The sequence below is a fragment of the Lolium perenne genome, chromosome 2 (assembly GCF_019359855.2).
Source record: "Lolium perenne isolate Kyuss_39 chromosome 2, Kyuss_2.0, whole genome shotgun sequence".
NCBI classification, from domain to species: Eukaryota; Viridiplantae; Streptophyta; class Magnoliopsida; order Poales; family Poaceae; genus Lolium; species Lolium perenne.
This window is the reverse complement of record NC_067245.2, coordinates 111,826,862-111,841,721: the sequence shown is the minus strand read 5'-3', so window position 1 is coordinate 111,841,721 and position 14,860 is coordinate 111,826,862. Positions and strand designations below refer to the sequence as shown.

The 14,860-nt window shown below is 43.1% G+C and overlaps 1 protein-coding gene and 1 long non-coding RNA gene across 2 annotated transcripts; both read left to right on the top strand.

Moving 5' to 3' along the window:
- Window positions 1-2,639: 2,639 nt before the first annotated feature.
- On the top strand, window positions 2,640-11,101 carry LOC127333640 (protein argonaute PNH1). The gene is made up of 22 exons (XM_051360029.1): window positions 2,640-3,498; window positions 3,593-3,798; window positions 3,884-4,048; window positions 4,136-4,269; window positions 4,635-4,744; window positions 4,848-4,954; window positions 5,078-5,213; window positions 5,413-5,529; window positions 5,637-5,744; window positions 5,834-5,902; window positions 8,455-8,577; window positions 8,659-8,806; window positions 8,887-9,008; window positions 9,086-9,220; window positions 9,310-9,413; window positions 9,499-9,561; window positions 9,641-9,704; window positions 9,789-9,909; window positions 10,000-10,073; window positions 10,177-10,271; window positions 10,365-10,396; window positions 10,677-11,101. The coding sequence occupies exons 1-22, from the start codon at window positions 2,698-2,700 to the stop codon at window positions 10,844-10,846; spliced, it is 3,204 nt and encodes a 1,067-aa protein (XP_051215989.1). The 5' UTR covers window positions 2,640-2,697; the 3' UTR covers window positions 10,847-11,101.
- Window positions 11,102-11,163: 62 nt separating this feature from the next.
- On the top strand, window positions 11,164-14,405 carry LOC127333641 (uncharacterized). The gene is made up of 3 exons (XR_007871419.2): window positions 11,164-12,315; window positions 13,026-13,087; window positions 13,772-14,405. It is a non-coding gene; the product is annotated as an uncharacterized lncRNA (long non-coding RNA).
- The last annotated feature ends 455 nt before the right edge of the window (window positions 14,406-14,860 follow it).

Here is a 14,860-nt window from a genome sequence, read left to right as displayed (position 1 = left end):
GTAGCCAATTGGGCGGGCTACCCCAGTATGACCTAGTTCTATTCCTCTCCCCTCCTATAAAACCCACTCACGTATGAGGTTTGCTAATCGAAAGACCAAGATCTGGAACAAAGCCACAGAGATCGAGATCACGCCTGCCGCTAGCCAGTCTATAATTCCTCCATCATATTTGCTTGATTTGAGGTAATCATGAACATGTCCCTTTTCCTCAATAGTTAACCCCTTGATGTTCTTCTTCTTATTATCATATACCTGTCCATGTTAGATCCACGCCGTTTTCTTTCCTCATGGATTAGATTTTCCTTGTTTAACTCTTTGGTCATTGAATATTCTGATAAATACAACCTTTACGGAATAGATCTATTCTTGTGTTTAGATCTTTATCCTTAGTTTGTTTGATAGTTTGTTCTTTATGTGCCTCTTTGAGGACTATACTACGGGAAAAGGTTTATACTATTTCATTTTTTTTACGACCAAATAATTTCTTTCCCTATATCCAAGATGCCATATTGGTATGTTTTATACTAATGATTAGGATATGGTCATATTAAATGGGCCATATACGTTATTAGTTTCCTTTTAAATTTTAGAAATACTGGCCTGTGCCTAGTATGGTCACCATGACCCTCTTCATATGCACGCAACCCTAGCGAGGACAAGATGTACGAGGTCAGGGGCGCGACGACATGGGACTTGGGGCAGGGTTTATAGATTTTACCCCCTTATGATTTTGGCTGTTGTGTCCTAATTGAACGTCCTAGATGCTTAGGTGCCCATGGGGTGGGTTACAATGGGCCAATGGAGACCTATTTCCGTTCCTTTCCATGTTTATAAACTCCCCTCTCATACGGGGTTTGGAACTTGAAAGAACAATATTTGGAACAAAGTTGCAAAGACCGAGATCAGGCTCTCCGCTAGCCAGCTTGAAGTTCCTTGATATAATATGTAATAATAAAATTTTCCCCTTCAATATTTATTCCTCATTTGTTATCTTCTTATTATCATATACTTGCGCATGTTAGATTTACGTCATTTTCTTTTCCCCTAGATTGGATTTTGTCCTTGTTTAATTCTCTTGACATTGATATACTATCATAAGCAACACGTTTATGTGACAAATCTTTTCATGTGTTTGGATCTTTCCCCTTATTTTGTTTATGACAATATCTTCTTCATGTGACTCTTTGAGGACTATGCCGAGGGAAACAAAATTTATACTATTTAATTTCGTGTTTATGATCAAGGAATTTATTTTTGTATCTCAAAGCTACCATATTCATATGTTTGGTACATATTATTTGGATTGATCCCTACATTTATATATGTGTGTCTGATACAACTTTCAACTAGCTGATAGATCACACTTGTTCACAAGCTTGATTTTATTTCTTGTTTTACACACATGGATTTCAGTGTGACCATTTGAGTTTGTTGAGATAGTGGAGACGAGGGATGATGAGAAGTTGACGCCTTTTTAGGAATACGGTACCCACACAAATATGGTAACTTGCAAATGAAGGTAGTAACGCTTTACACTCATTTCTTTAGAGGAGGAAAGATGAAGATTTTAATTGAACATATGCGCTCCCTTCGGCTTAGAAGGATGGCTATATCGATCCTCCGCCACGGTTCACGATGATCGAGAGGCGTGTGGATGATCTTAATGCTGTAGTGGAGTGGGACTAGGAGATCAGGCCACCACAGTGAGGATGACTTTTTCGTTGAACAAGGTGGAGACTGAAGAGCACCTACATCCACCGCGATGCACGTGGTGGGTTCTGGTGTATAGGTGGGGGAAAAGGGTGAAATGAACGAGCCATGCAACGACATACATTCAAAAGGAGGGAGGGGATCATAAGGCATGCGGCCCATTCACACATGAGAGATTGGTTTGGCTTAGAATAGGTAGGGAACGTCAAAATGTAAACTCCAAAGGAAACTAAGCGACATGTTATTGGGTTTAAGGAAATTGACAAGATCGTGTAGCAATTTAGAATGATATATAGGGAATAATATATAGGGGTTACAAAGTTAATTTGATTGATGATCTCGATGGGCTTGGAAACCCCCAACTTACCTTTGGAAGCAGAGAAACGGTTCCATATGTAATATCTTTACCTTCCAATCTTTTTTTTTTGCGAGGATCTTTACCTTCCAATCTAAACATGTTTGTGTTTACTGATAGTCAAAGTTACATTTTTGTATTCAGCAATATCTTCTGTATGTATTCTACACATATACAAAGACACGTACTGCATTTGCTCCTACCCCTAACACGATTTGATTCTCATTGAATCCGCTCGTACTAGAACTATTTGTGCTTCACATTCCTTGGTATTGCGTAATTTATTTATGTCAAATCTATTATGGTTGTAGAACTCTTTGTGCTTCACATTCCTTGCTAATTGTGTATTTGTGTCAAACCTACATTTTCTTCTGTTTGGAAACATGCGAATATTAAGCACTTGAATGTTTGGAAGCAAACATTTCGGATTTCCCGGCCATAACTGCCTCAGATTTTATATGCCATATATCACGGAGAATCTAAACGATTTGTCAAGAAAACCTAACATAAATATCGGCTTTATTTCAGGACGCAGGCAGAGATCGAGTCGGTTGGTGCACGCGTGGGTTGCTTCGTCTTCGTGGCGGCCGTAATCCGGCGATCCATTACGCGTGTGCGCTTCGTGAGCCGCCATGGCGAGTCGAGGGGGTCGCAGCGGGGGGCGGGCGAACCCCAACGCCGCTCAGGTGGGTTATGGCGGCGTCGGCGGCGGCGGGGAGTACTACGGAGGCCGCGGTGGCGGCAATGCTGATGGCGGCGCTGGCCGCGGGCGCGGGTACAACCAAGGGGGCGGTGATGGTGGCGGCCATGGCCGTGGCTACTACCAAGGTGATGGCGGCGGCGGGGGTCGAGGACGTGGGTACCAGGGTTACCAAAGCGGCGGCGATGGTGGTGGCCGTGGCCGAGGACGTGGCTACCAAGGCGGCGGTGATGGTGGAGGCCGCGGCCGTGGCTACCAAGGGGATAGCGATGGCGGACGCGGCGGCCGAGGCCGTGGTGGCTATCAGCAGGGCGGCAACGACTACGGTCGCGGCCGTGGTGGGGGTTACCAGGTCGGCAACGACTACGGTGGCGGCCGTGGAGGAGGAGGCGATGGTGGCCGAGGCCGAGGCCGTGGCGGGTACCAGCAGGGCGGTAACGACTACGGCGGCGGCCGTGGTGGTTATCAGGGCGGCAACAACTACGGCGGCGGCAGAGGAGGAGGCCAGAACCAACCCGTCCCGAATCTGCACCAAGCCACGGGTCCTCCTCTGTCGGATCGCTACGCCGCCGAGGCGGCCCAGCTCCGGGAGCAGTTCAAGGGGCTGGACATCAACCGTGCGGAGCCGACGTTCCCGGCGCGCCCCGGGTTTGGCACCGCCGGGAGGTCCTGCGTGTTGAGGGCGAACCACTTCTTCGTCGGCCTCGTTGACAAGGGCCTGCACCAATACGACGTATGCTCTTCTCGATCTGTCAGCACCAACTCCATTCATCTCTAATTTCTCCACAGGCTTGCACTGATCACTGTTATGTACTTCTTGTTTTCAGGTGGCCATCTCGCCGGAGCCGACCCTGCCGAGCGTTTACCGAGTTGTCATGTCGAGTCTTGTGTCCGAGCACCAGCACACCAGCCTCGGTGGTCGCCTCCCCGCTTACGATGGCCGCAAGATCCTGTACACGGCGGGCGAGCTGCCCTTCAACAGCAAGGAGTTCGAGGTCACCTTGTCTGACAAGATAGGTTCATCTGGCCCAAGGTAAACTCAGATAGGAGTGCAACACATTTGCAAACATCAAGTTTTGGTCGACAAGATCATCTCATCAGGTGTCCCCTGTTTGTAGGAGGGAGAAAAAATATAACGTGACAATCAAGCACACCAACTTGGTCAGCCTGCAGCAGCTCCAGATGCTCATGGCTGGGTTCTCGACAGACATACCAGCGCAGGCGCTGACGGTCCTCGACATTGTTCTGCGGGACATCGTGCTCAACGAGCGCAATGACATGGAGTAACAACTTCCCTTGCCTCTTTATCTACTAACTATATCACTTTGCACTCTTGATTTCGGATGGGAACTCACTTTACTTTTGTTCAGGTACGTCAAGGTAGGTCGGTCCTTCTTCTCGTGGAAGATTGAGAGGCCCACGAACCTAGGCCTGGGTATTCAAGGATGGGCGGGGTTCTACCAGAGTATCAGACCTACCCAGAGTGGATTGTCTCTAAACATAGGTCAGTCAGATATGTTTCTTACACTTTGTTTCGACTTACCTGCAACATGTTCAAAAGTGCAGCCAGGCTAGGGCGCTTCAGTGAATGATGGCAAAATATGGCTATGTTGCTGCCTCACGAGTACTTTGATTTCAGATGGTTTTAGGAACCAACATGCAAGTGATTTAATCTGTATTTTCTGACAATAAGAAATTTTAAATTAGTTACATGCTTACTAATTGTAGTACTGATAAGAAGAAGCTTGCTGTCTAAACACGCTGCTGTGCCATTTACAGTGTCATCCGTCATAGGATGAGAGTTCTCTGTACTCAGATCTATTGTCGCAGCCTTATACAAATAAATGTACTGCACATTTTCGATTGCAGACGTGTCTTCCACTGCTTTCGTTCAAGCAATGCCGTTGATTGACTTTGTGGGAGAGATTCTGAAGAGAAACGGTGTCATAAACAGTATTACTGATTATGATTATGTGAAGGTATGCATATTTTCCTACCATGTACTTCCTTACCAATCGTACTGCATCAAGTTTTTGATGTTGTAGTGTGTAGTTCACTGTTTCACGTCTCCTCGATCTGTAGATAAAGAAGGCCCTCAGGGGTTTGAGGATTGAAGTCACGCACCGAGGAGAGATGCGCAGAAAATACCGCATTTCTGGCTTGACAAAGCAGTCTACCAGAGATTTGAGGTAGGAACTTACTCTTTTCCGTAATGCTGAGACAAATTATCCTACTCAGTAGAAGTTGTGCCATCTAATCCTCTAGCATCACTTATTCTCATAATTGTTTTGCGTGTATGCCAAAATTCCTAGGTTCGAATCGTCAACTGGCGTATCCAAGACTGTCAAGGAATACTTTAGAGAAACCTACAACCTGCAACTACGTTACGATTTTCTCCCATGCCTGCAAGTTGGTACAGAGCAGAAACCAAACTATCTACCAATGGAGGTTCGTGCAAATGCACTTCAAATTTTCTATAAACCTTCCACTTCAATATATCTCCTACACACTTCCATTAGTATTCCACGTCCTCTCTACATTTTTTACCATCCACATGTTTTATACACTTCTACTTGGATTTCATATGTTCTATACATTTTTACCCTGCATATGTCATAATTACAATACACTTCCAATTGCACTTTAGGTTTGCAATATAGTTTTGGGACAGCGGTACCAAAAGAAGCTGGATGAAACTCAGGTTACTAATATGATGGCGATAACCTGCAAGCGTCCATCTGCGCGTGAGACATCCATTCACAAAGTAATTTCTTCTGCTGTATTTGTGTGTGTGTGTAATATTGTGTCAGATGAAAGCATGAGGAAGCACATTTTGAACTTTTACTAATCCTTGTGTTCCCTTTTGCTTAGATTGTCCAAAAAAACAATTACAATAGCACCAAACGTGCAAATGAATTTGGTATAGAAGTTGACTATAATCCAACTTCTGTTCAGGCCAGAATTCTGACTGCTCCAGTGGTAACCTTACTTCCAATATTTGCTGTGCCGTTCTTTTCCATTTTGTAGTACTTTTCTAATCAGCTCGTGTTTGATTTTTCTTGTTGCAGCTTAAGTACTATGGTTCTGGCTCTAACAAATGCGTCCCAAATAATGGGAAGTGGAACATGGTCGGAAAGGTATATTACGAGTAATTCAAACATTCCCAATACATTAGAGATCATTTTTTAAAGTACCATTGATATTTTTTGTATGCTTGAAATGTGCTATAGTGGTGAATATCTCAAGAACATCCTCGCAGAACACAACTCACATTTTGTCATGTTATTTTTCTTAAGTACTAGTTTCGCTGATGGTTCTATACTGATTAGTCGGCTTAGATGCCAGTTATTTTTTAGATCACCAGCGATCTCCATCCCTGGTTCCATTGATAGCATTAACAAAACACACATAGAGCACATGTCTTGGTCTTACAGTACGCAAGCATGTCTGAGAGGCTTAAACAGCCAGAGATGACCAAAAGCTACAAGCTGTAATGGCAGAGACTAAAAACCAAATGTACAAAGCCACAGGTGCATCCACACCGGCTGCAAGAAAAAGCACTATGGGGAGCAGCCTAGATAGGCGAGATGATCAATGCAGCCTCAAGGGTAGACGTAGTAGTCCAGATACCCTGCATTGCAGGTTTCTTGGGGACCGGAGAGGAGCTGCGATCATCTTCATCCATTGATGGAATCCTCGGTAGGAGTTCTGAGCCCATCAGCCACCCGTCCACTCGAAGTCCTTCAGGATCTGCAACACATGTCCACAGAACAGGTAGACGGCTGTTAGAGATGCAAGTAGGTCACTATTAGGGTACCCTCTACCTCTCTTTGGTGCAAAAACTGAACTAACTATGATGATGTCATAAAAAAATTAACTTCATTTTTTGGAGGGTTGATGGTACCCTTATATTGGCTCACTTGCATCTATAACGGCTGTAGACATGTGGCTTGAAGACGATTCTGCATCTCTTGACTGAATTCAGTACCATCCTGAAAATCTGGTGCAAATTTAGTGAAAGTTGACCGTTAAAGATCATGTCACTCCTAAATTTCCAAATACACCAGAGAGTAGCAGCACAAACTGAACTCAAGACTGCATGGTTTTTTTATTAGCTACCCAAAATTTTGCGAAGCCAAGTTATCATTTCCAAGGGGAACATAAAAGATGTCAGAAATGATCTGTCAAATTTGTTTAGCTACAATGCACTGGAAAAATAAATGGTGAATCGATTCATCTTCAGCACAAGAAATGCAGCATTCAGGTTTGTTCATATTTATCTTTTTAAAGTTATCTCTAGTCATTAGTTTATTCTGAGACAAGAGCCAGGGAAAAATGTGTGCTCTGGGGCGGAGAATGAAGATGATGTCACACCACCAAAATTAACAACAACATAAAGAGATGATGTGGAGTATTCTCCTTTGTTGCATCAGTATCATCAGAGAAAAAGCTGCCAGTAGCAACACTCTCCATCTCATACTATTGTTGCCTATAGGAAGCAGAAATGTTCCTCCTACATGTGAGCCTAAAATTACTGCCATCCCAATTGGTTGGACAGTATTATTTTGTTCGTTGCATAAAACATATAATTCAAAGAATTGTTGTGCTAATGGAGAAGTTCCACACCAGGTGTCTTCCCATAATCTAACTTTTTCACCTTTCACTATCTTCCATCTATAACCAAATTTAACATTCTGCACAGCCCACCTCACCTTTCCAAAACTGTGAAACCTGCAGTTTTACTGCAGAAGTTATTGGGACTGCAAGTTTCGTATTTGGCATCAACTCAAGTTTTCCAAAATTTCCCTTCATCTTTAGTATATCTTTTAATCGATGAACTGAGAAGTCTCAAGTAAACATTCGCTAAGTCAGATATCTATAGTCCACCAATGTTTTTTTATAGATTGGTTTCCGAATTGTTAAATGGAGTTTCCAATGCCCGTCAAAACCATTCCAGAGGCAATTTGACATCTGAGTCTTAATGAGATTGCCACTTTCGAAACTTGGGAAAATAAAGAAGGTAAATGGGAATGCTGGCTAGACAAGCCTTAATTAAAGTTAACCTAGCCGCATTAGAGAGAAGTTTGCCCCTTCAGCCAGCAATTCTTTTGAGAATTTTGCCTACGAGGGATTGAACATCTTCTCTCCTATGCTTCTCATAACACAAACCGATTCCTAACTAAAGGTGCCAACAACACACCCCAAAATATTAGGAAAAACAGTGATGTCATCCTCCTCACAGACAGAGAGGGATTAATTCACGTTTTGAGTAATTAATTCTCATGCCAGATATTTGTTCAAAACATGTCAACACCCATTTAAGGTTTGTGGCAAGTTCAGGATCCTCGGTAGAGTAGAGGTTGGTATCTGCCAGTTGTCCTTTTAAATTGACCAAGCTAGAACCACCCATGACTCTTTGCTACATCGAACTCCCCTTTCTATTCTCTAATTTTGTTCTTCAAACGTCTGCATGGTATTCTGTTGGCTTCTACGTAGTTCACAAGATTTAATAGCAATTGGTGTTTTTAAGTTTTCTCCTATGTTATACATAGTAACCCCTTGGCACCATTCCATCCTTTACATTTACGGATTTCTTCTGGTTTTCCCATGGTACTGAAAGTATGGTTGGTATTGCACATAATTCTTTTGAGTTGTCTACACTCTCTAAGTATTTCACTTCGATGTGCAGAAAGTTGTAAATGGTGCCAAGGTTGTGAATTGGCTATGTGTAAACTTTTGTCATAATTTGTCTCTGGATGACGCTGGTCAATTCTGCTTCAATCTGAGTGCCATGTGCCGCACTACCGGACTGGTATTTTTTCTTATTATCCCTTGTGATTGTGTTCCGACCCAAGTTTTCTTGAAATTCTAAGTATTTCACTTTGATTTGAAGAGCTTCCAAGATGGGAATCCTAAAATATCCTATGTTCGTCCTGAACAAGTTGAAGCTGCTCTCAAGGAGATATGTCTGCAAGCGCGGGCAGTTCAAAAGATTGACCTCTTAGTTGCTCTGCTGCCAGATAAAAATGGCAGCCTATATGGTTATATCTTATCACAGAATTGAGTCTTTTACTGATTTTATTATTACATATCACATGCCTGATGTAATTTTATACGGCAGGTGATATTAAAAGGATCTGTGAAACAGACATTGGTGTGATGTCGCAGTGTTGTCTACGGAAAAATGTCTTGAACTCATCTCCTCAGTGTCTTGCAAATGTTGCTCTAAAGATCAATGCCAAGGTAAACTCAATTAAAATTATCAAAGTTGTTTAACAAAGCTTGTTATTCCACATTGAAATGATTTACCATCTTGACAGTGTGGGGGAAGGAATTCAGTATTTGCTGATATACCAGCAAGTTTACCAGTTGTTTCAAACAAGCCGACCATTATATTTGGCGCCGATGTTACTCATCCTAATGCTCTAGATGATTCTGCCCCTTCCATTGCTGCTGTAAGATATATTTTCTTTAGTAATTAGAAAGAAAATACTCTAGTTTCTTTTCTTCATTTATTTTTTTGGTTTGTGGGATTCCCATTTAGGTTGTTGCTTCCCAAGACTGGCCTGAGGTAACCAAGTATCATGGTGATGTTCACGCACAAGGTCACCGCGAAGAGCTTATCCAAGGCCTTGAGGACATTGTTAAGTAAGATCCTTATGAGGTTCACCTAAATTTTAAATGTGCATACCACACAAGGGTAGTTGCTTACTCTTTTTTTTTTCCCTTTCAGGAAACTCCTCCTTTCATTCCAAAGGGAATCTAAGCAGAGGCCACAACAGCTGATATTCTATAGGTAAATAATTTCTGACTTGTTCTGATTTGGGTTCTATTGATCACCATGCCAACCAACGCACTATACTTGTTTTCACTAGGGATGGTGTAAGTGAGGGACAGTTCAGACAGGTTTTGGAGAAGGAAATTCCGGAGATTGAAAAGGTGATCTACTAATTCGATGGACATTTTCTTCGGTGTCTCGACATATTAGTAGCGAAATTCATTAATCACAATCCCTTGGTTCAGGCATGGAAGTCTTTATACAATGAGAAGGCACCTATTACCTTCATAGTGGTGCAGAAGAGGCATCACACAAGACTGTTCCCAAGTGATTCCAATCAAGACACGGCTGGAAATGTTCTTCCAGGTTACTTCGCAAAGCTTGATCCAAATATATGAAGTTTATTTGATTTGGACGAGATGATTTTTCTTACATTTTTTTTTAAAAAAATTGCAGGCACAGTGGTTGATACGAAGATATGCCACCCAACTGAGTTTGATTTCTTCCTATGCAGCCATGCTGGGATCAAGGTAATGTTACTGGCACAGTGGTTGATTGAAAGATATGTGACCATAGTTTTTCTTTATTTTTGATGATATCATCTTAGCGAATGGTGGAACTATTAAAACGCAGGGAACAAGCCGTCCTACGCATTACCATATCCTGCGAGATGACAATAACTTCACTGCTGATGCCCTTCAGTCTCTTACAAACAACCTATGCTACACGTAAGAATGCTCTTACCTTTCGTTGTGTGTGTGTGTGTGTTGCATATTGTAGTGTTCAATAGTATGAACATTTCTCTGTTATGCCTTTCTCAGGTATGCAAGTTGCACGCGCTCGGTGTCGACTGGTATGGCACTCTTTCTGTCAGCTGTCTCATCCTGGAGAGGCTTTAAAGCTATTCATGTATTTTGCAATGAACATTATTTTCGTGGTTCCATAACATAAAACGATAAACTGTGCGAATTGATGGTTACGAGTTTACAACAATGTCCGTTTCAAAAAAAAAAAAAAAAAGTTTACAACAATGCAACACTAGCTAGCCATTACAACTATCATCTTGTGCAACTTTGACTGATGTTTGTAGCAGCTGTTTAATGTCCTAACGTATTTTGCTTGTGTTGTCACAGCTCCTCCTGCATACTATGCTCATAAACTCGCATTCCGAGCTCGATTCTACCAAACCCTGGGCTCGGATGTTGCATCTGAGGTAAGCTCAAGCAGTGCAGCTCCACCTGGTGTGATGAAGCCACTTCCTGAGATCAAAGATGAGCTGAAAAGGCTCATGTTCTACTGCTAGTCCCTCTAAACCTGAAGAAACCCGAAGAGCTTGGTCTTTGAAGGATAAGACCTGGAGAACATCTTTAAATATTGGCGTTCCTTCTAGGAATACACATGGATGTTTGAAAATTATTGTTATTGGCGTTCCTTCTAGGAATACACATGGATGTCTGAACATTATTTTGTTCCATTTCTGTTGATTTGATGAACTTTAAGTCTTATTATGTACTCCCTCTGTTTTTTAATATAAGACGTTGGGGTTTCGACGTTGAAATTTCGTCTCGCACAAAATTTTTCCGAGTTTCCCATTTTACCCTCGTGTATCGGTTGGGTTACGGCACCCCGCTCACTCTTCTTGCGTCGCACCGCTTCCTCCCCTTCGTCGCCGGCTTCCTCTTCGTCACCCACGTCGCCGTCCCTCCATGGCCCGCGTCGCCACCACTCCATGGCTCGCATCGCCTTCAACTCTACCCTCCTTCTCTCTCCCGACATCTTCATCTCTCTCTCTCCACCGCTGCCTTTCTTCCTGCAGGAATCCCCTCTTTCTTTCGAGGTCAAAGGTCACATATTTATGAGCTGGATCTGTGGGTAACGACGATGGTGGCATCGGCGAGTCCGGTCGGGTACCATTGAGCCTCTTCATCGACCTGTCTGGGCTGGAGGCCGCCACCGCCGGATTTTCCGACAGCAATCTGCTCCACCGCGGTGGCTTCCCCCATCTTTGAGGCAAGCAAGCACCTCGCAACCTCCTTTTCTCTGTGCGCTTCACTTCACCTAAATTCACAGGGTGTGCTGGAGAGCGTGCACGAGATTCCGGTGAAGAGTTTGTCCCTGGAATCGCGGCAGGGAGCGCGCGAGTTCCTCGACGAGGTGCGGCTGCTGCTGAAGGTGCATCAACGGAACCTAGTCTCCCTCGTCAGCTGCTGCACCTCCTCTCTTGCCCGGGCCGGACACAAGATACGCGCTACCCATACTTCCCAAACGGCAGGCTCAACGGCTCGACCACTTCCTCTTTGGTGAATGAGACCCTCCGTCAGCTGAATTCATGCCACATTGAAACCAATCCAATAGATTTTTAGAGTTGAAATTGCCACAAAACATAGCTGAAAACCGAAATCACCAATAAGTTGTTTCGTTGCTGCTCAAAGTTCGGCCAAACCTATGAATCTTGCATGCGACCAGTCTGATTATGAATGTCTGAATCACCCTGGGTTACATACTCTGCTGAAGATGTATGTTGACACCAGTGACGTGTGCTATATTTTAAATCATCAGCCGGAGCTCCTGTCCTTCTTCATAATTGAGCTGAGCCTCACATAGATACATGTCCCATATCTAAATTTTGCTTGCTTGATTTGCTTGAACATGTTGTTTTATCTCATGTACGTCTGGCACATCAGCTACTGGCGACACCGACAAGCTCAAGGACTTTGAGGCCCATGTGCGCGCCGTCACCCGATTCTGGCACCACAACATCCTCCGCCTCCGGTACAGTTAAAATTTTGGTTAAATGCTTATACGAGTGATCGACTACATCGTCAAGCATGATCCATTTGCTAAATAATTCAGGATGCACAACTTAGTGTTGCTAGTTTAGTCGTAGTACTGTACCATACCTTGAATGCAGAAATCAGTACTGTTGTTTTTAGTGCTTCATCTGCTGCAAAAAAAAGTTGAGGCACTGATCACAGAAATCATCTGTAAGAACTTTTCTGAAACTTGATTTGGTGCTAGTACTATTTACTCTTACACTCTCAAATTGGGTCACTCTTTCAGATATAGGATCCTAGCCAACCTTTAAGTTTCGGAAAATAAATCCAGTCAATACTCAGTAAGCATCAATATTTCTTTTTTTTTTAGGAGAAAAAAGAGGCTGGAGATGATGTTTCATCACCTTCAGCTGGTAGTGTTGTTGTAGAAAAAGCAAATGGAATTGCAGGGGCTAGCTCCCATGCAAACAATGTACCTTCCATCCTTACTTTTACTGTTTCTCAAAGTTTTTTTAGTCTGAAATGCATTATGCAAAGTTGTTTTCAATGTCACTGTGTCACGTGCCTTGGTAATTGGAGCATCTGCAGTGTGTGATTTCATATGTCCGACTGTACTCTTTCCAAGCTTACATATGCTCTGCTGCACTTTGAACATCAATGTGCATTTACCTTGTTTGCCCCTGACAAAGTTCATTTGATATTTTGTAGATGGACAACTGGACATGAACTCAGTAAATCAACAGTAAATGCAGGAGCCAGAATTGGATGTGGTAAATGCCAACTCGGTGAAATCCTTCTTTATAATTTCAGTACTTTTAGAGATGGGATGTATGTCAACTTGTTAATAGGTGTAAATCATGCACTCTCCTACAGTGTGCTTGTCAACCATGTAGTCACGCAGCAAATCCGTCTTTATCATATATGACGGCTTACAGATTTTAACTGTTTGTGGTAGAAGTAATCAAGTGATATGAAGATAAATTATTTCTATTCCCTATTTGATTGACTCGACATTGAACTAATTGTACTGTTTTTGCTAGAAGTAATGAAATGTTTTAGTTTAATTTGCTGCTACCACTTGGTTTGTTAGTTGCAATCAACTCAAAATGAACTGGTGAACAAGGAAATTTCAACTGATTTGGATTTATCCTGAACAAGGTACAATCTTGGAGGCTAAACTGAAGTTTAAACTGATTTGGATTCAGTGTCTCATCAAATTTAAGTCATGGAAACATGACATGTCACTGAATTTAAACTTATTTGGGTTCATGAAGTGGAGTATATTGCTTGTTAACAATGCTGAAACTTGCATTGCTTGTTATCATGACCATGAACTCCTCCAGAAGTTACTGGTACTGTTGAATTAGGCTGCACAATTACAGTTGTGGTCACAATTTAGGCTGCACAATTCATATATTCATTGTCTTTAGGAATGTTCTCATTGCCTTCCTTAGGAGGGCCATTTTCTCCTTCCAGAGTTGAGGTCTGGCAGGACCATTTCTTCTGACAAATGAATGTTGGGGCACCGGAGAAGTGTTGGGGCCGAGGACAAGCTGCTCCTGCTGATGGGCAGGAGAGAAGTTGCTGCTGGCGTGGCGAGGAGGAGAAGCCGGTGAATCTGGAGTACCATATTAATGCGGTGGGTCACCAGTGTTGCAGGACCGGAGGAGAAACGAAGAATCACAGCGAGGCTGCCGCCACCGCCACCGGCGCCACCGCCCGTTCCCCGCTGCCGTCGAGGGTCCATGCCCTCAGCCCCGCCTCCACCGTTCCCTGCTCCCGCCCATCCACTCTGGCCTGGGAAACCTCGGGCTCCAGCTGGTGATCGAGTGCGTGGACGATGAGGCGACCTGGGGCTCTGGATGATCGGGGTGGAGGAGTCGCTAGGTATGCGCGGATCTGGAAGAAGAAGACGCTCGGGGCGGAGCTGGAAGACGACGATGAGATCGCGATTCAGATGTACAGGGGCAGCGATGTAATTTTACACGTTTTTCACCTGGTCGGAAAAAAGCTAAAACGTCTTATATTTCTGAACGGAGGGAGTATGTTACTATTTCCAGTGATCCAACATGTTTGGGATTATGTTTAGCTTATGTTTAACTCCGGCCCTAAGTACTTGTCGCGGGTTCAATGAATGTAGACATATTTTACACCTACATTTTACTTAAATATGTGACAAGTATTTAGAGCCAGCATAACAATTAAGAAAATATATTTTCAAAATAGATTTTCATTTGAACTTAAATTATCTTCAATCTTCTTTTTTTACTTGAATCTAGAAATTTTTTTTTTTGATATGGAACACGTATATTCCATTAAGTCCTGACAAGATCGTCAGCAACCAGACTGATTACAATTGGTGGAAAGTTCTCCAGCCACAGTTCACAGCTATCTAATGCCCCACTCGCACCAAGTGCAGCCAGCTCATGTGCTGGTTTGTTACAGAGTCTTGAGACATATTCAAAGCTAAACTGAACAAAAGACATTGACAACATGAACTTTGCATGTAGAAATAGAGGTCCCAGCCTCGAAAGATCATAGGA